The sequence below is a fragment of the Nannobrachium achirus genome (genome assembly GCF_963921795.1).
Source record: "Nannobrachium achirus genome assembly, chromosome: 23".
NCBI classification, from domain to species: Eukaryota; Metazoa; Chordata; class Actinopteri; order Myctophiformes; family Myctophidae; genus Nannobrachium; species Nannobrachium achirus.
The window spans coordinates 17,513,821-17,540,928 of record NC_137830.1 but is presented as its reverse complement, the minus strand read 5'-3'; the positions used below and the strand labels follow the sequence as shown (position 1 = coordinate 17,540,928).

The following is a 27,108-nucleotide window of genomic DNA, read 5'->3' as shown; positions in this document are numbered from 1 at the left end:
CGTCGTGGCCTGAAAAGGTTGAGAACCACCGTGTTATCGCACAATGCAGCTTTGCGTTGCTTGAATAAGAGCTGTAAGAGGCATGCAGGCGTAAAAGTCACCTGTACCTGCTTACTTACTGTCAGCTCTTCCTCCTCATCTGCCTTCCATTCGCACTCCTCGTCTGTGGGTTCGTAGATTGCTTTGACGATGTCGCTCCTCTGTGGGGGAAAAAGGTCGAGAAAGGGAGAAAACGAGTCAGAATTTGGAACGGCAACGGGGCAGACAGGCGTTCCTAATAAACAGCATTTAATTTTGGCCTTTAAAAAGACCACTAAAAGCCTACTTCGTTAACTGGTGTCCCCCACGGGTCTTCACTAGGGCTGTCACGATTAGGACATTTTACATGATGATTAATTTTCACTCAAATAATTGCGATTAAGGATTTAATTGTGTTTTTGTCGTGGACAATTACATTTCTGTTTGGCTTTTCAGGCTTTGAAGTTGCACATGGTAGATATGACACATAACCTAAATATACAAAGAAATTACTGACAGATTTGACAACTTTATACTTAAAATAGAACATTGATAGTGGAAATAGCCGATCTACAAGAAGATCTATGGAGATTTTTCAACATGGAAACGATTATGACGATTATGAAAAAGTATCGCGATTATGTCAAATAATCGCGATTAGACGACTATGTAATAATTGTGACAGCCCTAGTCTTCACTTAGTTGGTACCCTCCTTTTTTACCCTTACACCAAATCTCTCGCAGAAGAACAGCTCGTCTGCAAGCTCACAGCAGGTCGCAACACACCGAGACGCGTTTATAAAAATCAGTGCAGGTGCCCTGGTACTGCTACCAGGTCTACCAGGGTACGTTGGTTGCATTGACATGGTAAACTGACGCAGTCCTACCAGGGCCAAGTTCTACCTGGTAGGATGTTTCTATCCTGCGGTGCTGGGGAGGCTGCAGAGGTCCGAGGCGTTTGCTTCGAAAGATGCAATGGTTAAATAGTATTGAGGAGCGGATGATGCCAACGTCTAGAGGGAAGGCTGGAGATGGAAGCCCGTAGTGGGAAGAAAAATCTGCCGTTGTAGGGATGGGACGATATGAAAATTTCAAATCACGATTATTGTGACAAAAGAAATCATGATTTACGGATTTTACGATACTATCACGATAATCAAAATCCATTATCACGGGGCGGAACATTTGCCCAAAAATAGTCGATCTACAAGCTCACTTGCAGAGAGCTTGCAGATCGCCTTTTTTTTTGACAAAGACATTTGATAAAAGTGAAAAAAGAATGTATCAAGTACATATATTATATGTGCCTTTTACCAACTATAGAGGGTTTAAATTATACCGGATATGCAGCTCGGCAAATAAAAGGTGAATTGATCCCAGTGCATGACGGAGGGCGATATCACGATATATTAAATCTCCACGATACGATTATCGTTAGTGTTTTTTTAATCACAATAAACGATAATATCGCTTATCGTCCCATCCCTACGCCGTTGTCAACCAAGATAAATGCAACATGAGCCCACTTGCCAAGCCAACACATTATTTCACTAAGACAGTGGGGTTTGGCGTGTGGGGGGGCACCATCCCTCCTTCTGGCCTACATTACATCAGCTGTAAACCTCGCGCCACCCTAAAAAATCTGATGGTGTCAACATTTCAGTAGTTTTAGAGTGCAAAAAAGGAAAAAAAAGGCCTCCATTTTCAGATTGATAACAATCCATTTCTGGAAACGGTATTCGTGTTTATTTATGGTGAACTTTGCTCTGCTTGTTAAAAAGGAATGCGTAAAACCTTCCGTTTGTATAAAAACAGTGAGAAACGATCTGAATAATCTGCCCCCCACCCCCTCCCCCGTTCCCAAAAAGGAACTGCCAATACATTCTGGGCTGCAACCCTGGGCTCTGCCTGAAACGGCCTTGCTTGCTTTCTTTCGAAACAGAAAGCATCTTCCTTCTCCTTAAATCTTGAGCTAGCTTCAAAGAGCGAGAGCCAAGCGAGGGGTGGGGGGGGGGGGGGTGTCTGTGCTGGCTAAGCAGCGGCAGAAACAGCAGTGCCTGGGAGGATCTGTGCATGCAGGAGTGTCACACCAAATTATGGGCCCTGGGTACAAGGATTCACTCACGTTTCGTGCTTTAACTATTGAAAAATAGCAGATATACAAGCTTGCAGCACGGCACCGAGTGCCGCGCTGTGAGCTTGTAGATCTGCTATTTTTTGAAAATGTGTTGTCTTTGAATATTTCAAATTCTTCTAAGGTTTTTTGTAAAACCTATGTTTCTGTGTCAGTGGTTCTCAAACCTTTTCACGTGAAGGACCCTCAAAATGATATGTATTTGGTCACGGACCCCCCATCTCAAAATATTTAGTTCCAGGGACCCCCCAGAAGCAAAATTTGAGTTACAAATGTTCGCTTAAAAAGTACACACATTCGAAGATTTGCACACATTTTCACGACGAAAAATAGCAGATCTACAAGCTGGCTGTGAGCTTGTATATCTGCCATTTTTCAATAGCTAAAGTATAAAATAATTCCAGGCCCCTCCACCTTGGGCCCTAGTAACTCAGTCCCACTTTCCCCCCCTTGTGACACCCCTGTCTGCATGCAGATGGCTGTCTGATCAAGGCCAACAGATGCTGTGGTGGAATGACTCCACGCCACAACGTTACAGAGAGGCGCGGCGGTGCCGTTTCCTAATCTTTCTCGGCGACCAAAGTACGAGAGTCTCAGATCAGGTGTCACAAAGCAAAGACACTCGTTGTGCCTGTGCTTGTTCAACTGTTCATTCTAAAACGGCTAGTTCCATTCTTTGATTCTGATTGGCAGGTTTCCCTTTAATTGACCAGTCTCTATGCCCCTCCTAAACCCGTGCTTGCCCAATGCCACGTTAGCGACAGGTTACTAAGGCGGGTGCCTTGGCAAGCTGCCATGGCGGCGTGCAGAGGAGGAGAAGCCAGCTGTCAAAATCCAATGTTAAACCTGACACAAACGCACGTCCAGGAAGAAAACAATAGCCTATACTAAAGTCAGATTAACATACAGTACACAAGTGTTACCAGTTATATTTTCTCATGAAGTGCTCCTAAATTATTCCCGTGGGTTTGTGTAGGTCAGTGCAATCCGTTCTGTTTTTGTTTCAGTGTTTGTGACACGGAGCGAGTGGGTGGGACGTTCGCGAACGAATCGAGTCTTTTGAACGGCTCTTTGAAATGAACGATATGATTCGGTTCACAGTAGGGAGCCGTTCCTTTCTAATGAACAGTGGTGGGAAAAGTACTACATTTCTTTACTTAGGTAAACATATCAATATTGCAATCAAGTTTGGAATGTTATTAATGTACTTGAGTAAAAGTAAAATAGTATTGGTATCAAAAATCTACTTAAAGTACCAATATTAGAACGTACTCATTATGCAGAATGTCCTGTTTCACAGATTTTCCAATGAGTAAAATGTAGAAAAAATCATTTGCAAATAGCCGATCTACAACCTCACAATGCATCGCAACGTGACACATTGTGAGCTTGTAGATCACCTATTTTCAAATGCCAGAAATGTATCCAATGGCCAAAATGTATAGGCCTATTTGGGTGGAAGTGATTTGCAATCATAATCAAAATCTACAAAGTAACCAGTAACTAAAATGAGCCAGTCTTTTGAACGGCTCTTTGAAAGGAACGGATCTCAGAGATCCGGCTCACTTGAAAGAACCATAAATCCCATCTCTATCTAGCAGCCAGACTCGGTGCACCGATGCGCGCCGCCATGGCAGCTTGCCAAGTCAGCTGCGTTAGTAACCTGTTGCTAACTTGGCATTGGACAAGGACGGCTTTAGGAGGGGCATAGCGACTGGTCAATTGCTGTGGTATATGGAGACTATAACCCACACCTTGAATCAGTTTATATCAAACCCGGGTGCGTCATTTCTTTCCACAGTGTTTCACAGTGCACCAATTATCTGCACCTGTGTCGTTTGTGCTGCCTGGCCGGGAACTACTTTATAAGCAGACCTTATAGTGTATTATTAGTGAAATAGAACAGTTTTAATTGGTACATGTCTATGATTTTTCATGTTGCCATAGTGTAACCGTTTTAGAAAAGCAAAAAGCCACGCGAGGCATGTGGTGTATATGTACCTGTATTTTATAACGGCTGAGAGGCGTGGTCTCCAACCCTCTCATACTGGGCTGTGACGGTCGGACGCGGTTAGGATTTTAGTTTCACGACCAAAAGTAAACAAACTGACCTCCGTTTTAAAACCGTCAGATTACACAACACGCCAAGGCTTCTGGGGCCCCCACCTTCGCTTAATGCGGCCCGCAGGTAAATACCGGAAGACTGATATATTATTGATTTCAGCTGTTACAATTCCAAACATGACCTGCTTTAATTCCGTCAGACTATTAGTAGCTTAATGACTAGTATAGTAGTATTTGTATTTAAGTTCATAAAGTTAACATGAGTATATATCTAAATGCGTTTGAAATTAAATCAAAGTGTTACATTTCAGGATTCCAATTCAAAAGAAGAAAAAATAGCCGATCTACTCAAAACGCATCGCAGCGCGATGCGTTTTGAGCTTGTAGATCTGCTAATTTTTTGCTTCTTTTGTATGATATAGTAGAATGACAAAGTAGGACGTAGCAATATGCAATGTGGCCCTCTGGAGTGAAGGTGGAAATACAGTGGCCCTCGCCATCCTCAAAGTTGCCCACCCCTGTGTTAAAGGGGGGCCCAGTACGGTACCTTGTCGAACAGGGGCTGGTAGAGGGCAGCGTACTTCCTCTCCAGCTCGTGGACCTCCTCGTAGAACTTGGCCTCAATGTGAGCACATTTCACCTGCAGGTTCTTGAGGGCGTTGACGCGTCTCTTTACCACCTTTGGTAAACTGAGGATGACAGGGGGGAGGGGGGGACAGACAGAAATGTTAGTCGATTCATACGTGAACGGCTTATTTTAAGCCAAGCTGTAGGGAGAACAGTACATGTAACACCGATATTGAGTCTGAAAGAGTTTTAAGGGCTAGAATTATTGAATGCTTTAACCAGTGAAAAATAGCAGATATACAAGCTCACAGCGCGGGTGCGAGCTTGTAGATCTGCTATTTTTGAAAAAGTCGTGAAAATGTGTGCAAATCTTTGAATATATGTATTTTCAAAGCGAACATTTGTAACTCACATTTTGCTTGTCCTTGGAACTAAATATTTTGAGATGGGGGTCCGTGGCCAAATACATATCATTTTGGGGGTCCTTCACAGGAAAAGGTTTGAGAACCACTGACATAGTTTGGAACTAAATATTTTGAGATGGGGGTCCGTGGCCAAATACATATCATTTTGGGGGTCCTTCACATGAAAAGGTTTGAGAACACAGTAGTCTCTCAAGAACAGACTAACTAAGCTCCAGTTAAGTGAAAAGGACCTTTTCTTTGACGATGGCTGGCCAGATTGCTGACATAGAAACATAGGTTTTTCAAAAAACCTTAGGATTCAAAAGACACTTATAGAATCGGGTCAAAATTCTAATTTTCACGATTAAAAAAAAAAATAGCAGATCTACAAGCTCGCAGGGCGGCACCGAGTGCCGTGCTGTGAGCTTGTATATCTGCTATTTTTCAATAGTTAAAGCATAAAATAATGATACACAATAATGTGTACCCATTCTAAATGGGTTAAACTACATGGCCCCGATCCCACAAATTTCTGTTTTACAATACGAACGCTCAACTAGGCTTCTGAAAGAATTAGAAAACGCGGTTATCATAATGCCTGGTTTATGCCCAGGTTGCGTGACATCGACACAAAACCAAGGAGAACAACCTTTTAGACATCAAGCTCTGAGGCGACATAACCTGTTGGTACCGTACAACGACAAAAGATTATATCTTGTCCCGCTCTTCAAGATCAACAAGGCCATAACGCTAGCATCTTTTGTGTTTTCTCCATTCAAAAAGAGTCTGTATGGCAATAATGCCAGCCATCATTGTGCCTTCTCCTTTCAAGAGCGAAAGCGAGTGTATTTTGTAATTAACAGCTGGCCTCTCGGGACGGTGGCCCCTAGAGGTTCTAGCGGAAACTCCTGGAGTCATTAGGTTGCTAAACGGCATACGTCCCTCGAGAGGAGATGTATGCCCTTTGGTTAAGACCACGTGACACAGCTAGGGATGGGACGATATGAACATTTCATATCACGATTATTGTAACCAAAGAAATCGCTATTTACGATATCACGATAATCAAAATATCTCCAAACATCCATTATCCAAAAAATAGCAGAAAAATAGCAGCTCACAACGCGTCGCGTTGTGAGCTTGTAGATCAGCTATTTTTTGGCAAAGATTTGGTAGTGTGAAAAAAAAAATGGATTCAAGTACATATATTATAAGTACGTTTTACCAATAGAGGGTTTAAGCGGTACCGGATAATATGCAGCTCGGCAAATACAAGGTGAATTAATCCCAGTGCATGACGGAGGACGATATCACGATAAATTAATCTCCACGATAGGGGTGGGCAATATGGAAAAATACAATATCACGATATTTTCCCAAGCTGTATCACGATACACGATTTTATCACGATTCTTTTTCACATTGCTTTTTATGGTTATTTTTCAAGTTACTTGACAAAAACTAGACTCTCTGGGTTCCTTTTGGGAGGTCTAAATTGAACTTTACAAGTATGTAACTCTGACAGTATACAAATGAAACCAAATGGACCCGCATTTGTATACTGTCAGAGTTAAGTGGAGACCCTTGACATTTTAAAGTTTGAGAACTACTGATTTAGACCAAAATGAAGGTTTAAATTTAATTCAGCAATGAATTTCTGTATTAACGATTAAACAGGATTTCTTACAAGGCTCCCTCAATTGTATCACGATATATACGATACCTCTGAAAAGGCATATCGTCTCAACGATAATTATCACCATATAGCCCACCCCTACTCCACGATAGGATTATCGTGTGTGTTTTTAATCACGATAAACGATAACATGGCTTATCGTCCCATCCCTGGACAGTGCCCTCTGGGACCAGGAAGTCAATAAGGGCGATGGTGCTCTTCACATGGGACAGAGAGTACATGAACAGAGGCACATCAAGGGAAGCAGCTGCTTTGAATGAACCGCTTACGTGTTCACTTCACAAGTTAACTGTCAAATACCTGCGAGCTTGTAGATCTGCCATTTTTTTTAAATCGTGAAAATGTGTGCAAGTCTATGAATATCTTTGACCCGACTTCTAAATCCTTCCTCTAAATCAGTGGTTCTCAAACTTTTTCATGTCAAGGACCCCCAAAATTACAGGTATTTAGCCACGGACCCCCATCTCAAAATGTGTTGTTCCAGGGACCCCCCAGAAGCAAATATTTGATTTACAATTGTTCGCTTTTAAATAGATATATTCAAAGACTTGCAAAGAAAAATCATGATTTTTCAAAAATAGCAGATCTACAAGCTCGCAGCACGGCACTCGGTGCCGCGCTGTGAGCTTGTATATCTGCTATTTTTCAATGGTTGAAGTAGTCAATAATCCTAGGCCTAAATGGGTTAAGGATGGTCACCTTGATGCAGTCTCACTACAAAATAATTACACATCGAGCTTTAAAGGAGCTTGATAAGCTTGTGACCCGCTCACGGTTGTCTTTCTTTTGACAGACAACAGAAATGTCACAGACAAAATAAATCGTGGTTTACGATATTAAAATCCATTATCCTGGGGCGGAACATTTGCCAAAATAGCAGATCTACAAGCTGAGCTTGTAGATCTGCTATTTTTTGGCAAAGACATTTGATAGAGTGAAAAGGAATATTTTACCAATTACCAAAAACCAGAGGGTTTAAGTGGTACCGGAAATGCAGCTAGGCAAATAGAAGGTGAATTGATCCCAGTGCATGACGGAGGACGATATCGCGATAAATTAAATCTCCACGATACGATTATCATGTGTTTTTTATCACGATAATATCGTATACCGTCCCATCCCTAATCACGTTCGATTGGATCAAGACTTCACTTGCCATTTTGTCTGCCGGTGAGATGACAACAGCAAACCCTATGAAAGTCATCACCAAAATCTCTACATAATGTGTCACATCACAGTGACATCAGAGCATGATGTCAGAGCGGAGAATCCATAGACCGTAAAAATGTGTACACGTCTACACAGACACGCTGTGACGTTTCTCATAGTAAACTATGACCTTCGGTCGCAATCAATTTTTTGGGTCCTACAAATTACACATAACAAGGCTGGCCTCAGTACAAGGCAGAAAAGCGTTTTTTTTTTTTTTCTCCCACACTGTAGCTCCCCATTATTTTATTGTGTCATCGACCATAATGTAACGTTCTGATCAACAATGCCCTTGCTGAATGATTAGCAAGACTGACATGAAAATGGTCTTGTCTCGAGCCTGGCTCCGCCCCTGAATCGCTAGCCTCGCATTCAGGGTCTGGTGACGCCATCGAGGGCAGCGTTTTCTTGCCCGTTGGCCTAGCGGTCCAGGTGCATAGCATCACGTGGTCGAATCCCGTTCTCGGCGTCCTTTGTTGCGTGTCACTCCCCATCTCTCTGTCCCTGTTTCCCATCTACTTCCTGTACCATCAATTAAAAAAAACGTAACCCCCCCAAAAAAGAAATAAATAAATAAAAATTACCGGCCCAATGGGGATGGGGAGGATCTATTATGAACCAATCTCAAAGAGTCCCACTTTGGCCACGTCCCCATCTCAGAAAACGGCTGCACTGTGAGGGCTTTCAGACTGAATAATAGGAGTGAAACGAAATGAGAATTCAGGCCGAGTGTGTCAGCCAACTGGTCTCCATTGACGAGTTGTAACAAAAGTGGAAATCTCTAGCATGTCATCTTACAAAGCACCATGTTTCGTGACTTCAAGCGCAATAAACTTCAAACATCCTGATCATTACATTATTATTATTATTTTTTAAGATTTGTTTTTGGGCTTTTATGCCTTATTAGATAGGACAGTAGACAGACAAGAAATGGGGGAGAGATGGGGAGCGACACGCGGCAAAGGTCTTCCGGATCAGGAATCGAACCGGCGACGCCACCCACCAGGCATCCATGCCTATGTGGCAATGCCTAAGTGGTATGCGCCTGGACCAGTAGGCCAGCGGGTGCCCCGATCATTACATTCTTAACCACATGAACCCTATGATTACAATACCGCTGGTTCTCAAACGTTTTAATTGCAAGGACCACCATAACTCTGAGTGTACAAATGGAACCAAATGGACCCATCTCAAGAGTTACAGACCTCTAAGGGTCCATTTAGAACCACCTATAGGAATGGTTAAAGGGAATCGTTAAGGAACCGGAATCGTTAAAATCTAAAAAAGGATCCCAAACCCTCGGTGTGAGCTTGTAGAACAACCATTTTCTGTGAAGATATTTGGTAAAGAGGGAAAAGGGAGGGGGGTGCTGGTCAATTAATATTGTGTATTATTATTTTATGCTTTAACTATGGAAAAAATAGCAGATATACAAGCTCACAGCGCGGCACTCAGCTCACAGCGCGGCACCGAGTGCCGCGCTGCGAGCTTGTAGATCTGCTATTTTTGAAAAATCGTGAAAATTTGAATTTTGACCCGATTCTATAAGTGTCTTTTGAATCCTTCTAAGGTTTTTTTTTAAAACCTATGTTTCTATGTTGGCAATCTGGCCAGCCATCGTCAAAGAAAAGGTCCTTTTCACTTAACTGGAGCTCAGTTAGTCTGTTCTTGAGAGACTGCTATGTCAGTGGTTCTCAAACCTTTTCATGTGAAGGACCCCCAAAATGATATTTATTTGGCCACGGACACGCATCTCAAAATATCTAGTTCCAGGGACCCCCCAGAAGCAAAATTTGAGTTACAAACGTTCGCTTTAAAAATACATATATTCAAAGATTTGCACACATTTTCACAACTTTTTTCAAAAATAGCAGATAGCTGTGAGCTTGTATATCTGCTATTTTTCACTGGTTAAAGCATTCAATACTTCTAGGCCTAAATGGGTTAAGTATAATAGGGTTTGAGTTATTTTAACACAACTACTGCCTCTTAATCTGAAGGTTTGCTTGGTGCCTCGGTGCCACGCCGTTTCCGCCATAGGCCGCCGCTATTATTTTGAAGGGCCGGAAGGGGGTTGTTTTAGTTTTTTTGGATTATCACTTGACGGCAACGATTACGTCATCTAGTCACATGACAGTGTGAGCCCAGAAGAGAACATGGCTGCGCCCAGCTTTTGTGTACAAGTATGGAGAGTGGAGACCATCCTTTGTATAAGAATGTCCCTTTTGGAGAAAATGAAGTCTCTTTATGGGCCTCTCAATGGATTTACTATGGAGGACGTTAACTTCGCGTGCACGCCCGACGTGCGTTGTAAACAAATCGCGGACATTACCGATGCGGGCGGGACCGGAGCGACGTACAGTAAGTAATAATATCTTTACTGTATATACAGTAAGATTGACAGTCCTCGCCGTCAACGGCGCCATGGTATTAACCCTTTCACTGACGGTGAGCGTCGTCAAGGGCAGCAGAACAGTTAAGAGTCCATGTTTCCAGTGAGTTGGGTGTGAGGGTCTCACCTCTCCATGTAGCCCGATGGGGAGCCCACCAGGCCGTCCAGCCTCTCCTGCAGGGCAGCCAGGATCTGTGGATTCTGCATCATCTGTACTGTGAGCTGGCGAGCTGAGGACACACACACACACACACACACAAACACAGAGAGAGGAGTAGCCGTTAGGGATGGGACCATACCAGTGTTGATTTCGTCGACTAAAACTATGACGAAAAATGTTTGTCGACTGCGTTTTTTTCCACTGACGAAAACTAAATAAAACTAAATAAAAACTAAGCTGTGATGACTAAAACTAAGACTAAATGTATTGACAATTTCGTCGACAAAATAAAAACTAGACTAAAATGATGGGAAGGGACTAGTGGAGAAGAGAGTCATTTTACGTATGTTTGGTTGCGCTCAGGTGTTGCGTGCTGAAAATAGCCGATCTACAAGCTCACAACGCGTCGCAGAGCTTGTAGATCTGCTATTTTCAACACGCAACCAAGTGTAAAATCAGTCATTACGATGCCATCAAGGCCCGCCAAAATACATTTTAGTTGATTAAATCAACTGTAGATGTAGCCTAAAATGACATTTAGTCGACTAAAATTAGACTAAACCTAAAACTTTTCAGGTGACTAAATTATGACTAAAATTAAATTACATTTTATTCAAAAGACTGACTAAAACTAAATCAAAATGTGCTGTCAAAAACAACACTGGACCATACGAACACTTTCATGTCACGATTGTTGTGACCAAAGAATTTGCGATTTACAACGTTATCGCGATAATCAAAAATATCCCCAGCATCCATTATCCTAGGGGCGGAACATTTGACCCCCAAAAGAATAGCAGATCTACAAGCTCACAACCTGTCACAGACGCGACGCGTTGTGAGCTTGTAGATGGGCTATTTTTTGGGCAAAGAGATTTGGTAGAGTGAAAACAAAACAAAAAAAAAATCATCAAGTACGTCATCAACGTCCGTTTTACCAATTATCGGCAAATAAAAGGTGAATTGATCCGAGTGCATTACGGAGGATAATTTCACGATAAACTTAAATCTTCATGATACGATTATTGTGATTTATTTTTCTTTTTTTTTATCACAATAAACAATAATAACCATTAGCGTCCCCACCCCCTGGTAGCTGTGTTCACAACATTGTAGAAAGACACATTTTGGCACTGGTTTTAAACGACAGGAGGCATTTTACAGTATTTGGCATCACACAATCACATCATAATATATTTTACAGTTACACCGAGCATCCCTATGAATAAACATAACACAAGGCAGACAATACAGTGTACATATGAATCAAATAGTTGCAATTATCAAGTTACATCAACAAACACACAAAAATCATAATATACGGAAAGATGAATACAGTCTAAACTGTACAATACTGCAATAATAGCTCGATACAGAGTTAACATAAAGGCTAAAGTAGAATCAAGTCAAAACTGAACATCTAACAAGGCAACTTACTTTAGATGCACCCACACCACACCAAGCACAGAATGCAAACTGAAGTTGGAGACAGAAAGTGCACTGAATGTGCTCTGCACTACTGGGCAGCAGGTGAAACTAATCATTTGGGATGATTAGGTGGGACCAGAGCCGTCTAATCAGAGAGTCCTGCCACTGCGGGGTCAGAAACAGCGCTGGTCACGTGGTTCATTGTCACTTTACACCTCATAGACTTCAATGCATTTTGTAAACTTCCGGTTCGCCGTTTGTCACTATACGCCAATAGATGTGTGCGTAGACGACCTGGCCCCATGAAGTGAACGGGAGTGACGCAACTCTCCATTATACGGCTCTGGGTGGGACCTGGGAGATCAAAGGACCAGCTAATACAGACTAGAGATGGGATTTATGGCTCTTTGGAGTGAGCTGGATCTCTGGGGTCCGTTCCTTTCAAAGAGCCGTTCAAAAGACTGGCTCATTTTAGTTACTAGTTACTTTACTTAGTTACTAATTACAAATCACTTCAAACTTATATACATTTCGGCCTTATACACGTTTCCGCCATTTGAAAATAGCCGATCTACAAGCTCACAATGCGTCTCGTTGCGACGCATTGTGAGCTTGTAGATCTGCTATTTTCAAATTATTTTTCTACATTTCATTCATGGGAAATCCTGTGAAATGGGACAGTATGCATCATGAGTACTTTCTACTATTGGTACTTTAGGTACAGTTTGATACCAGCACTCTTGTACTTTTACTCAAGTACAATTTACAGTATTGATACTTTTAATTAAGTAAAGAATTTGAGTACTTTTTACACCACTGTTCATCAGAAAGGAACGTCTCCCTACTGCGAACCGGATCCCATCGTTCATTTCAAAGAGCCGTTCAAAAGACTCAATTCGTTCGCGAACGTCCCAGCTCCAATACTGACATACAGGTAGGCTGTACCACTAGAAAGGTAGCCTCGTAAACCAGTCTCTTCCTGAAGATGGGAGGAGTCCGTTTACTAGGCTACTAGAAAGGGGGGGAAACAGCATATTGACATATTTAACAAGTGGCGTATGAATTATATATTGTTATGCCAGTTGGCAAATTAAAAACAAATCGTGCGATATACTACCGTATCTATATGTAAACGCATCTAATTTCCGATGTGTCAATAGTAGAACATATATTATTCTACAGTAATATTTCAGTAGATCTGAATATGACACATTCAGGAACCACAGCTTCCTGCGTCTCTCGGTGGTTCAGTCTGAGTCATCAGACTGTTGCCTCGCACAATTCTCACTTGTCTGCCTGGAGCAACGCAAGCTCTGGAAACGATCAGCGGTAAAGCACATGCAATGCTGGTGGGTGATATGGTGATACATATCATTGAGACGATATGCCATGATATATCGTGATACAATGAGGGATCCTTTCCTGTTGAATTATTAATTCAGAGATTCATTGCAAAATTCATTTTAAATCTGCATTTTGGTCCAAATCAGTAGTTCTCAAACTTTAAAATGTCAAGGTCTCCCCTTAACTTTGTCAAGACTTGAAAGGGTCAATTTAGACCTCCCAAAAGGAACCCAGAGAGTCCCTGGACCCCACTCTTTGAGTCTAAATGGTCTGTTACTCCTTTTTCTTTTAGTTTTTGTTACCTCTTGTTGTACTGTTACTGTAAGTAACTTGAAAAATAACCATGAAACCAAAATAATCGTGATAAGATTGTGTATCGTGATACAGCTTGTAAAAATATTGTGATATTGTATTTTTCCATATCGCCTCCCCGCTTCGGTTTAGTCTTACTGTACAGTCGCGCAAATTTGTCCAAATAAATTAAATAGATATCATACCTTGCTGCTTATCAGAAATTGAGATTCTAAAATAAAAACGCTAAAGCTAAACGTAAAGCAATTTTTTATATATATATTTTATATTGTGTTAACCTCATGAACCCTAGCGTCCATATGCAGCAGCAAACTAGCAAAAATAGCAGATCTACAAGCTTGCAATGCATTAGATCTTAGGGCTGTCACGATTATGACATTTTACATGACGATTAATTTTCTCTCAAATAATTGCGATTAACGATTTAATTGTGTTTTTGCCGTTGAAATTTACTTTTCTGTTTGGCTTTTAGGCTTTGAAGTTGCACATGGTAGATATGACACATAACCTAAATATGCAAAGAAATTACTGACATTTGACAACTTTATACTTAAAAAAGAACATTGGGCGACGCGTTGTGAGCTTGTAGATCAGCTATTTCCACAATTTTTTTACTTACTAAAAAAAAACAATTATGACGATTATGAAAAATAATCACGATTATGTCAAATAATTGCGATTAGACGATTATGTAATAATTGTGACAGCCCGACTTCTATTTTCTGCATTTGGTGTAGAGGGAAATACTAGCACACACAGTACAGAGCCACGGGGGACCCCAGTCAACTATTAGACTATAATATAGCTCTATGCCCGATTTATATTCATTGCATGACAGCGTAGGGAGCTGAAAATAAACAATCTACAATATCACAAGCTACTTGACATGCTGTGACACACGCATACAACACTGCTGCATGACAAGACCAGAAATTACGCATAAACGTGAGGCAGGCACACAAAAACCAAAAGCAAACTCGCATTATTGGCCAGATATACGCAAATAAATCACGAGCGCATCGCAGGTGCTGTAAATGGGACAGATATTCCTGGACCCCTCGGCTAACCAGTCTTTTGACAGCAGTGTTAACCCGTTTAGGCCTAGAATTATTGAATGCTTTAACCAGTGAAAAATAGAAGATATACAAGCTCACAGCGCGGCACCAAGTGCCGCGCTGCGAGCTTGTAGATCTGCTATTTTTGAAAAAGTCGTGAAAATGTGTGCAAATATTTCAATATAGGTATTTTCAAAGCGAACGTTTGTAACTAAAATTTTGCTTCTGGGGTGGTCCCTGGAACTAGATATTTTGAGATGCGGGTCCGTGGCCAAATAAATATCATTTTGGGGGTCCTTCACATGAAAAGGTTTGAGAACCACTGACATAGCAGTCTCAAGAACAGACTAACTGAGCTCCAGTTATGTGAAAAGGACCTTTTCTTTGACGATGGCGTGCCAGATTGCCGACATAGAAACATAGGTTTTTCAAAAAAAACAAGACAAAAGTTAAGTGAAAAGGACCTTTTCTTTGATGATGGCTGGCCAGATTGCTGACATAGAAACATAGGTTTTTCAAAAAAAACAAAAGACACTTATAGAATCGTGTCAAAATTCTAATTTTCACGATTTTTCAAAAATAGCAGTTCTACAAGCTCGCAGTATATCTGCTATTTTTCAATAGTTAAAGCATAAAGTAATGATACACAAAATGTGTACCCGTTCTAAATGGGTTAACGTGCACGCCGATCCACTGATCCACTCGCTGCTGCGAAGCGAGTGCAAGCGGGGAATGCACTTCCGTCTGTGACAGGCGGACGGGTAAAACGTGACACTGCCGAGTGCGAAACACACCCATCAAAGCCCACTCGGGTGGCTCACTGCAGAAGGCGAGTTGACAGGTATTGACATCCTGAAATTAAGTTGCCTTGTACCGGTTTACAGCCGTCACAATATTCCAAAACTCAAACGGTGTTTACAGCTAGACGATTTGACTCTCAAATACCTGGAATGCGCCCGAGTCGCGTTAGATTTTAACCACTTTAACCATTATTTTATGCTTTAACTGTTGAGAAATAGCAGATATACAAGCTTGCAGTGCCACGCTTTAGAAAAATCATAAAAATGTGTGCAAGACAAGTCTTTGAATATCTTTGACCCGACTTCTAAATCCTTCCTCTAAATCAGTGGTTCTCAAAGGTTTTCATGTCAAGGACCCCCAAAATTACATTTATTTGACCACAGACCCCAATCTCTAAAGCATTCAATCATTCTAGACCTACAAGGGTTAAAAGAGCCACCCGTCTCCTGTGTGTGTGCGTGTGTGCGTGTGTGTGTGTGTGTGTGTGTGTGCTGTTATCGATAATCACGCATTGCCAAAAAAAAAAAAAGGTGGAGAACAATCGTCTGCAGCGACAACTAAAGCGAGGAGGAAGCTGCTGCATAATTTATAACCCCAGCCAGCAGGCTTATTTTCTGCTGTTGCCAATAAGATGTTCCCAAATCTTTCCAATTGTGATTCACGCGGTCCTCTGTCTCTGCATCGTTCGTGTTGACCGACGGTCGTTTCTCAGCATGCAAACCGTGGCAAGCTGTAACTCTGCGTTACTCGTTGCAATTCTAATTTCACTTGGCGTTTAAAGCTCAAACAAAGGTTTTCGCTGTGCGAGCGCGCGTGTATGCGTGTGTGTTCACAGTCAGCATGACTCGGAATTCTTGAAGTAAGGTTTAGACTATAAATAAGCAAAAGGCCAAAGAGTTGTCCAAGTATATGCACATTAATAGAATAGACTGCAAGTAAGCCAATACACGAGGACAGACCAACATTATTTATTGAAGATCCAAGGCGGTATAAAAAAAGTGTGTCTACGTCTTAAAATAAAACGGATACTACATTTCAAACCCTTACAAAACTAAATGCCAAGCCAAACCAACATCAGTTTGATTTTACCGAGTGTTGAGTCCAGAAGTGGAATGGGCACTGTTGAAAAATATTCATATTTTGTCACATTAGTGACAAACAGGCAAACCCTGTTGATGTGAGAAACAAACCCTGTTAACAACGCAACTGACAAACGGCGTTGTCATTTTGATACCTTTGCTGTTGACGTCTTCTCCCGTCTCCTCCTCTTCTACCTCTTCCACGTCCTCCATGTCTGCGGGGTCCAGCTCAGCCTGGTCTTTGCTGTTCAAGGAGAAGTGGGGCAAACAGAAGGCAGGGTCAGGGAAAATACTAAACGCCATGAGGTTTTACAGAGGTTCTACGGCTACAAAGTATCACGCAATGAAGGCGGTTCATTCAGATCCGGCTGGACACGATTTCTCTAGAAATATAGAGAATCCATCAATCCTGAGTTACAAATGATCGCCTTCAGGTCCTTTTAATCCAGTTACATTTGATGTGGCGACATGCGGTAGGTACAAAACCCTTTCAACGAATCACAAGACAACACTAAAACTAACGGCAACAAGTCATCACCTTCTGCCTCCCACAATCGTGTCAGTCCGTATCGTAGGGGCAGATCAATGAGCAGTGGGTGCGCACGTGTGTGTGTGTGTGTGTGTGTGTGTGTGTGTGTGTGTGTGTGTGTGTGTGTGTGTACGCCTAAGAGGGCCTCTGTTGCCGTGGTGTGACAGACACTGGAGCGTTGCTCCTATTGGACGTGTGTCAAGATGAAGACCCATCCATCAAAAGCAGCGATGTACCTGGAAGCGTGTGTGTGTGTGTGTTCAAGTGCCTGTCCATTTGTATGGGGGGGGGGGGGGGGGGGGGGGGTGTCGATGCATCGCGAGGCCGGGCAGAGTAAACAAACAAATACTTTTATGGCAGTGAAACGAGGAAGAGCCTCCTCTGACCAGAGAGAGACAGCCAGGTTGGATGGCTTGGTGTTTATTTATCCGCTTTACTCTGGACACAAAGAATGAAACGTCGTCTTTGAGCAGCATTCGTTCCCGTTCTCCATCAACGCCGGTCCTGTTCACAAGCGTCGACCGTAATTGGCTTCACTTTGGGCTATAATTTGGTTAAGACGGCTGCCATCCCAGACAACACGGAGGACTAATGTGAGGTTCAAATTGATACCACATCTGCCCTTCACCTCACCACTCTAAAGAGTAAGGGCCACCCAACAACCAAGATGTTTTACATGATATACTGTTTTTTAATTTATTGTTTGCCGAGCTGCGTATCCGGTAAACCCTCTATATTTGGTCAAACGGACCTGGAAATAACGTACTTGATACTGTCTTTTTTTTCTCCCACTCTCTGCCAAATCTCTTTGATGTGTCCTGCCCCAGGTTAATGGATGTTGGGGATATTTGTCTCCACCAGCCGAAGGCTGAGGGAGAGTATGTTTTCCCCTCCGTCCGTCCGTCCGTCCGTCCGTCCGTCCGTCCGTCCGTCCATGCGTCCGTCCGTCCGTCCGTCCGTCCGTCCGTCCGTGCGTGCGTGCGTCCGTGCGTCCGTGCGTCCTCGCAGTTTGTGAGCAGCTAATCTCAGTCACCGTTGGCCCGATCGCTGCCAAACTGAGCACACACACTCCCTGGATGCCAATCTAGAACCTCTGCCCCACATTTTTTAAATCAGCCTCATGGTGGCGCTATAACAGGCCGATTTGTGTGGCCTGGTGGAGACCTGTGCTCGGAAGAGCACTGCTTCTAGTTTATTATGAGTTCAGTTTACTTCCTCTTGGTGCAGCCCATGTAAAACGATGTGCATGGATGGGCTTGCTAGATGCACAGAATGCACTGAGAAGTGTTATGTCATATTCCTCAAAATAGAAGGATAGGATTCAGGTTTTAAAAGAAAGAAAAAGGATGAACTTACTTGTCTAGGTCTGCCATCTTAGCCAAGTAGATTGGTGCTGTAAAAAATAGAGGAAAGGAAACAGTTTAGACTTGGACAATAATCAGTATTTTGGGGTTATATCACACTGTCACCAGACATGATTCAATCAGTATTTGCAGTACATTCTTTATATTAATGTTAACATGCTAGACAGCTAGAGGTTGGAAGGATTTGCAGTCTAGAACAATACATGGCTGACAGTAGCAGGAAGGATTTGCAGTCTAGAACAATACATGGCTGACAGTAGCAGTAGAAATTTAGACGAGCAAAGTGGAAGTCGGTATGCTTCTGTGACCGACAATTGCACTCATTTGTTTTCAAAAACAAACTGCTAAGAATTATTTTCTATTTCAAAACGCCAATTAATCTAGGTCTGATTATGACAGAATGTTACATTAATAAGCATTCATTCATTCATCATTAAAGGAACCAATATCCCAGAAACCATTAACCAGCAGGACATAAAAACTATGATTATATTTAGCATAATCATTTAATATGATCCTCTACTACACTTTCAAATACAATCACTAAGAAGGTCTTAAAAATCTCTTCCGCCTGGTTTCTCCATGGAAACAACATGATGTTTACGAAGTGTAAATCCACCAAACGCCAGAGAAAACAGCAGTGGGTAAAGAGCATTACCCCAACATTGCCCTGGTGGAAAGCAAAATGCACTTAATGGCATACATGTTCATTCCTATACTACTTGGTCACAGTCAACATCTGATCATAACAGGTACACATTATAGTGTATTATTTTATGCTTTAACTATTGAAAAATAGCAGATATACAAGCTCACAGTGCGAGCTTGTAGATCTGCCATTTTTGAAAAATCGTGAAAATTAGAATTTTGACCCGATTCTAAAAGTGTCTTTTGAATCCCTCTAAGGTTTTTTGAAAAACCTATGTTTATATGTCAGCAATCTGGCCAGCCATCGTCAAAGAAAAGGTCCTTTTCACTTAACTCACTTAGCGCCGAGCGAGCCAGATTTCAATATGAATCTGCGCTTATAACGCCAGGAAATAGCTATATTGAATCCCCAAAATCACATTACATAAACAGGTACACGTGCCTGCGGATGCCACAAGATGACCACTAGAGTGAGCCATAGCTCATAGACTTTCCATGGTCCCATGTTAAGTCAGAATAAAAAACAAGGTTCATGACATAACAGGATGGTACAATGACATGCTCTCCATTGACATTCAATGGACAGGCCGCGGGCCGCCATTTGAGCTCAATACTGCTCAATTCGTGCTTGATCGTCTCAAACCACCATTGGTATGGGCATCGGAACGTATATAGATGCCACACAGAAAGTTTCCGAATCAAAATCCGACCTAGTGAAGCTACGTGAGGGTCGGATGGTTTGCATTGAGCCTAGCGGCTAACAGAGGCCTACGTAAACAGGAAGCTATGGCTTAAAGGTGACGTCATAATCGTATCCTTTTTTTTCACGGTTTTCATCTGTATGCTAGTCGAAGGTAAGCTAACCGTTCCGCTCCGTCTATCAACCCAAATTAAAAGCTTAAACAATGCTTTTATATAAAAGTCGCTCCGAGTCGCTCGGCACTAAACGCCATCATTAGTTAGTTGCCCCGAAAGTCGCTCGGCGCTAAGTGAGTTAACTGGAGCTCAGTTAGTCTGTTCTTGAGAGACTACCATGTCAGTGGTTCTCAAACCTTTTCATGTGAAGGACCCCCAAAATGATATTTATTTGGCTACGGACCCCCCCCCCCCCCCCCCCCCATCTCAAAATATTTAGTTCCAGGGACCCCCCCCAATTTGAGTTACAAACATTTGCTTTGAAAATACATATATTCAAAGATTTGCACACATTTTCACGACTTTTTCAAAAATAGCAGATCTACAAGCTCGCAGCGCGGCACTCGGTGCCACGCTGTGAGCTTGTATATCTGCTATTTTTCACTGGTTAAAGCATTCAATAATTTTAGGCCTAAATCTGTACCGTGCATGCCAGCCTACCTTGGGCTGAGGCTTTGGCTGCTCATGACTCAGGACAGGTGATAACATGATAGCAGCATGCAGCACACATGGCCTGACACAAGACAGACACATCTGAAAGGGCCGTTTTCATCCAAAACGTGCCAACACAGTTACACAGGGCAGAGCCCAACATGAAAAGAAGACAGCGCCCAACTGATTCCAAAGCAGACATTTTTCAACCTTTCATGGGCCAACATATCGGTTTCAGCTTGGAAAAACAGCTTCTAGGCAATGGCCAAAAAGTGGCTGGCAGACAAGACTATGACAGGCAGCAAAAGACAATATTTACCAAAGATTGGCTAGTGACAGATGTAAGCTTCAACCTCTAGCTGCTGCTTGTAAAGAAAGCCTTGTTCATAACAGAAGATGGCAGACAAGTACCAATTTCAACTCCCCAATCTTCCTGGCCTATATTGATCAACCCAATAGTTTGTGTGTTTTGGTGAATTAACAGATACAGAACAATGAAGCACTGTATAACTCGTCCATCATTTCTAAAAGGATTTTCTTTTGTATACGTTTCTCAGGTAACAGTAACAGACTCATTGCCTTTGCTGCTGCACATTGTCAAGACATGGACCCATCATTTTTATGGATAGCCTCTAGTCACCTTCAAAGCCCAAATGTGAGTGAGTACCTGGTCAATTTTATAGACTACCAGCATGTTGTGACTTGCATAAAGTAACTTATTTTGTTTAATTTACATTTCAAATTCATACATGAATATAACCAATTATAACAATAAGTAACATCGAATACAAGTTAAACACTACAACTTGTCAATAAATAAATAGTCTTGGACAGATGACCAACCGTGTGTCCCACTACATTGAAAACCTGTGATGCAGTAAACAGCAGTATGCAAACACAATTTACAGAGCGTGCAAACAATTTTAGTTGAGAACAGCTCCTAAAAATGACTTCACGTCGTCATACAATTAAGCATTTGTATATACAATACGAGGCCCCTTTGTTTCAGACAAATAAAGCCACATGGGGACAGTGAGAATCAAACTTCTGGGCGACTGATCTTCCTGTGTGAGATAATAAGGTATCCATCTATCCATCCCACCACCTTCCCTAACCTCTTCCTAGAGCCTGGGGTTTTCAAACTTTCTTGACTCAGGTCAGCCCTGTAAATCAGCCTTGTAAATCATTTTCATCCACGGCACCCCCGACTGAATTACTTTTATTTTTTAGAATCTTGACATGATACGCTACGTAAACGTGCAAATCTTTCTCCCTAAGTTAAGGTACAGTCATGGTGAAATATCCATCAGAAATTCTGCCTCACAACGCGTCACGTTGTGAGGCATTGTGAGCTTGTAGATCTGCTATTTTTGGTGAAGAGAGTGGGGGTAGATGGAAAAAGAACTTGTCAAGTACAGTGCAAATCAGGTCTGTTTTACTAGGCATAGAGGGTATACGTGGTTAAACTTAGTGATATTGATGAATTCCAAATATTATCAAAGTATTTTGCGGCACCCCTGGACTGGCATCACAGCACCCTAGGGCAGTGGTTCTCAACCTTTTCAAACCCCAAAATAATCATATTTTAACTGGGGACCCTGGTGAGCACTTGGAGTTGTTAAGACTTGAGGCATTACATTTTGTATTACGGTTCTATTGTGAAAATACATGCTAACAACGCCTTGCGTTGCGAGGCGTTGTGAGCATGTAGATCGGCTAATTTCACAATTTCTGCCTCTAGTATTTGACAATATGGCCAATGTTTAATTTTTTTATTTTACAGGTATTAAAAGGGTCTTAAGTCCTTAAATTGTCACTTTAAAATGTGGAGATGCATGTTGATTTGTTTACTGTTGAGTGAGAAAACCATGTTTCACATTAAGCTAATCATCTTTTAATTTGGGGACGTCACCCCCCTGGGGTCCCGACCCACAGGTTGAGAACCACTGCCCTAGGATGCCGCCCCTCGGGGTGAGATGGATTACCAGTGTTTTCTCAGGGGGTACGAGGGACAGGAGACATTCAGAGGGACAGGAGACATTCTCACCGACAAAATCAGTACCACCACACAAGACAGCCATGGCAACAGATCACAACCTGGAACTGACACCGGTGTCAAAACTCACAATCGCTAAGGTGGCTGTAACTCAAATCCACTGACTTGTGGAGGCAGATTATAGATTGGAAGAATATTCTGCTTGTCAAGTGAAATGGAGAGCCATGAATGCAGTTTGTTTAAGGAGTTTGGATTTTCAATGTTGGTAGCACAGAAATGTCATAGGGGTAATAATTGATCGTAATAATTCTTTAAAAAACACATGCTACGGGGGCACGGTGGCGCAGTCGGTAGTGCTGTAGCGCTTGATGGTCCCAGGTTCGATTCCCATCGGGGACGCTGGGCGTGCCACCTGCGCCCAGAACCAAGTGGGGTTGGCGAAGGGGCCTTTCTGTGTGGAGTTTGAGTGTTCTCTGTGTGTCAGGCAGGGCTTGTGATTCTGTTCATCCAGTGCATGCATGCATCAGAGGGATCGGGTTTTCTGTGTATCAAACACATGCTCTCATCTGAAGGAGAAAACTGCCTTGAGCTACATGACCATCACAACACTATATTAATGATGATTGATGACCGGTTAATTGAAAATCTCATTAAATGTTGCTCATTGATGCAATTTATACATTTAGGACAAAAGTGACAATTTGGCATATGGGTTAACTGAGGTAAGCAAAGCATAATTGTTATTGAAATAAACCTTAAACCTGAGAAACAAGTGTTTGTCTTTACAAATGAAGACAGCGTCGTAGCAATGACAGTGCAGGAAGATAAACTAAATTTGATTTTGAGAATCATGACACTTCTAACAATTACAGTGCCAGGAAGGAAGCCTGTGTTCCCTCACACAAAGGTATAATCCGCCTCACTGCTTACAGCATAATGATGCAGACTTGCAGAGGCAGCTCATCTTACAGAAAACTATCAATACTTAAAGCCATAATACTTAACCCACTATGAATCGCACCCCCTAGAAGGAAACTCACTACTGGAGGTCACCAGAACTGAACATGCAAAGAACATGCCCAAGAACATGCCCAAGAACAGTGCCCATTTGTCAAAGCCTGGGGCAATATATCAACTGTGTACGCATAATGATGCCGAGCAAACGTCTATGCAAATCAGCATGCCATGTATGCAAAGGAAACTTGACGTGACAAGCTGCGCACCTATCCATAGACCAGGGGTTCCCAAACATTTTGGGCTCAAAGCACCCCTAGAAATGTATCTTTCATCCGAGGCACCCCTTCATTAGATTCATAATTTTCACTTAGAGCACCTTATATTTATAGAATATTTTAGCGATTATGTTGCAAGGAAAACGTTGAGATAATAGGCATTTTGGTTAGAGCTGACTGAAAATAACATTGTATTTCAAGTTTAAAATGATACTAAATATATTTTTTAAGTGTCCAAATAAATTCCAATTTATCTTATGGGCACCCCTGGACTGCTGTCACAGCATCCCATGGTGACCCGTCACCCACTTTGAAAACCCCTGCCATAGACTACAGTTAGTGTAATGCAAATCTTTATTTTAATGAGTAGTGGTTTTAAGAATTATAAAATGTGATTTTTTACTGTTCTTTCAGTCCAATAGTCTGATCTAAGTCTAGGGCGGCTGGGCAATACTTTAATTTGATATCAATATTGTATCTAACCGTGTGATATCAGACCTTTCTTCACTCCACACTAAATCTCTTTCCAAAGACAGGCGATCTACAAGCTCACAACAAGGTGCCTTGTGAGACATCACATGACCCATTTTGGTCATGTCATTACAGGCGACAATGACATTCTTCCCAAAATGTCAACCAACCAACAACATAAAATGTAACAACTGATTATCTACAGAAAACTATCCACTAGTCCAGTAACATTTTAAAGCAACCCGTTCACCAACATTCGTCATTGGTTTTCAAATGGAAGAATTTGTATCACTTAATACTGACAAGTGAAAACGACACACCAATACTATACACCAGCCCCGATTCCCCTGTGACTGCATCTCGCTTGGAGATTAGCCAGGAGGGTAAGGTAACCACAGTCACCACTCGACCAGTCAGTGGCATTAAAAAAAAAGAAAGAAAAAAAAACACCAATCGACAAAGATCCATTTTAAATGGAGCTTGCCATAAGGAAACATGATTTATCTCAAGGAAGGAACTTAATTTAGTGAAACCGACCATATCAACGGCAACATCTTTCTACTGATTGATTAATTCTGAATCAGCCTGCAATTAGCTAATGAGGTATGATCAGTCACCTGCATGTTCAATTATATTACATTTACACTAGTGCAGGGGTCTTCTTCGTTGTCTCCCCCTAGGGGTCCGGGACCCCCCCTAGGGGGTCCTCAGAGTTACTACAGGGGGTCCTCCAAATCTTCCAATCCTTTTTATATTAACAACGTGAACCCTAGTGTCCATATTCTGAGAACTGTAGCCAAGAATAGCAGATCTTCAAGCTCACAATGGCGAATGGCGTTGTGAGCTTGTATCGGCTATTTTCGGCAAAGAGGTTTGGTGTAGAGGGGAAAAAGAGCAGACTAAGTACAGAGTAAGGTCAAGTTTATTAGGTAATGACGGCTCGAGTGGTTAATTATCTGAAAACACAAATTGACATGAATCCCAAATACACTTGACGAATGTGCTGTCAAACGATGAAACTATATGGAATCTATGAAAAGGTTGTGGGGGTCCCTGCTTCATCTCTCCCTCAACTAAGAGGTCCTCCTTGGCCTGAAAACGTTGAAGACCCCTGCACTAGTGCGTAGGACAGCGTTATTGTCGTTTCTTTTTCAATGGGGGGGCAAGGAAAATGACACATTTTAGATGTTATTACACTTGACTTCTCATGAAGTGTCAGAACAAGAACAGCCAAGATGCTATCCGGCACCAGGACATGCTGTATAGTCCTATGCAAGTATGCATTATAGAAGATTAGTCATATGTCATAGATAAGTTAACATGACAATATCCAAGGCGAGATGATCTCCATAGCCATAACCATCCTTTAGTCCCCCCAGGAATCCGCGATTCCGTGATCGCAGAATTTTTCGCGGAATTCGCGACCACCCGCGGATTTCTCGGCCGTTCGCGGACTTTTCTGACGTCCGCGGAATAGCGGTCGCGAGTGGCAGCAGAGCGGCGGGAGTAGTCATTACTACTATTATAAAACAATGTGTACATGGTCTGGCAAGTGGCCACTTCATACAGAGCCTGGGGAATAGCTTAGCTTCCTCCTGCTAGTTGCACTGACGCTGTATTGGTCCGGTCCCACATTCGTTCCTGACAGAAACTGTGTCCTGATCTATAGTTCCTCTCTGCCTCTATAATGGTCCTGGCAATAACAATGCTAATACAGAAGAGAATAAATAAATATTACACCCATACTAGGTAGTAGGTAGGCTATCCTCTAAAATGTGGTTACTATGGGCATTGGTTAATTTGCATGACAATATAGTCTTTGCAACAGAAAGTAATTATTAAAAACAATAACAATTAAAAAAATAATAGATTTAATATTAGATTTTTATTCTCAAAAATGATTATTTGATTATTCTAACCACTAATTACAATTAATTGTAGCTATTTCATGAAGGGTTTTACTTGATTATTAGAACTATATCATTTTTAGCTTGATAACTGGTCATTTTAGGTTGTTTATTAATGTCCGCGGAATCAAGAATTGTTCACCACAGAATTCCGCAGAATCAGGATTGTTCTCCGCGGAATAAAGCATTTTTCTCCGCGGATTCCTGGGGGGACTAATCCTTACATTTTTGTTGATACCAAATTATTGATGGCAGGGAGAGAGTACTATAAAAAGGCTCTTCTGAGGCTTGTCTCTTTTTTTTTCCCCCTTCTAAAAAGCAAACGATGCATTAAATTCAGTGAGAGCAGATATGTTTGAAAGCAGAACTGTTAATTTTTCCCAACCATTGAAAAAGCATCCAACTAGGACAGGATGTTACATAAATATGAACATGGAAATCAACAAAAATAACTACTGGAGTCACTATGGTCCTTTGATTTCCCGCAAATCGCCTTTCTATGAGACTGGAGCTGTGCCAAGTAAGTGCCACTGCAGAAGATCTTTAAATACCTGCCAACTCACAGATCAGATCAAATACCTGCCAACTCACACAATACCAGATCAAATATCTTCACCGTTTCCCTTCATTGCCATGTTGACGACAAACAAAAATAAACCTCAAAGTGAGGTCAGAGGACCCCCAAGGGTACTTGATGGGTTTCCAGGGGGTCCCCAGCTACAGTTACTGACAGTAACCAAACAGACCTTACAGGTCTGTATGTATGGGGGCTGTTCTAGCCCAATGCATACTGGGGGGGTCCTTTGATTTAACCCATTTAGAACTGGAAAGCATCTGTGATTTTAACCACTTTAACAATTACTTTAACCATTGAAAAATAGCAGATCTACAAGCTCATAGCGCGGCACCGAGCTATGAGCTTGTAGATCTGACATTTTTGGGAAAAAAATC

General features: G+C 42.0%; 1 protein-coding gene across 2 annotated transcripts in view; it reads right to left on the bottom strand.

Annotated features, from left to right (window-relative positions):
* nap1l1 (nucleosome assembly protein 1-like 1) overlaps positions 1-27,108 on the bottom strand; it is a 50,507-nt gene that overhangs the window by 20,263 nt on the left and 3,136 nt on the right. Inside the window, exons 2-6 of one of the 2 annotated variants that reach the window (XM_080754699.1) lie at positions 18,549-18,585; positions 16,819-16,907; positions 10,612-10,714; positions 4,764-4,905; positions 108-200 (exon numbers count right to left, since the gene is read on the bottom strand). In XM_080754699.1, the coding sequence (XP_080610825.1) occupies positions 108-200; positions 4,764-4,905; positions 10,612-10,714; positions 16,819-16,907; positions 18,549-18,565 (444 nt within the window). In that variant the 5' untranslated portion in view covers positions 18,566-18,585. The remainder of the gene's footprint in view (positions 1-107; positions 201-4,763; positions 4,906-10,611; positions 10,715-16,818; positions 16,908-18,548; positions 18,586-27,108) is intronic. The other variant, XM_080754700.1, reaches the window with a different exon arrangement.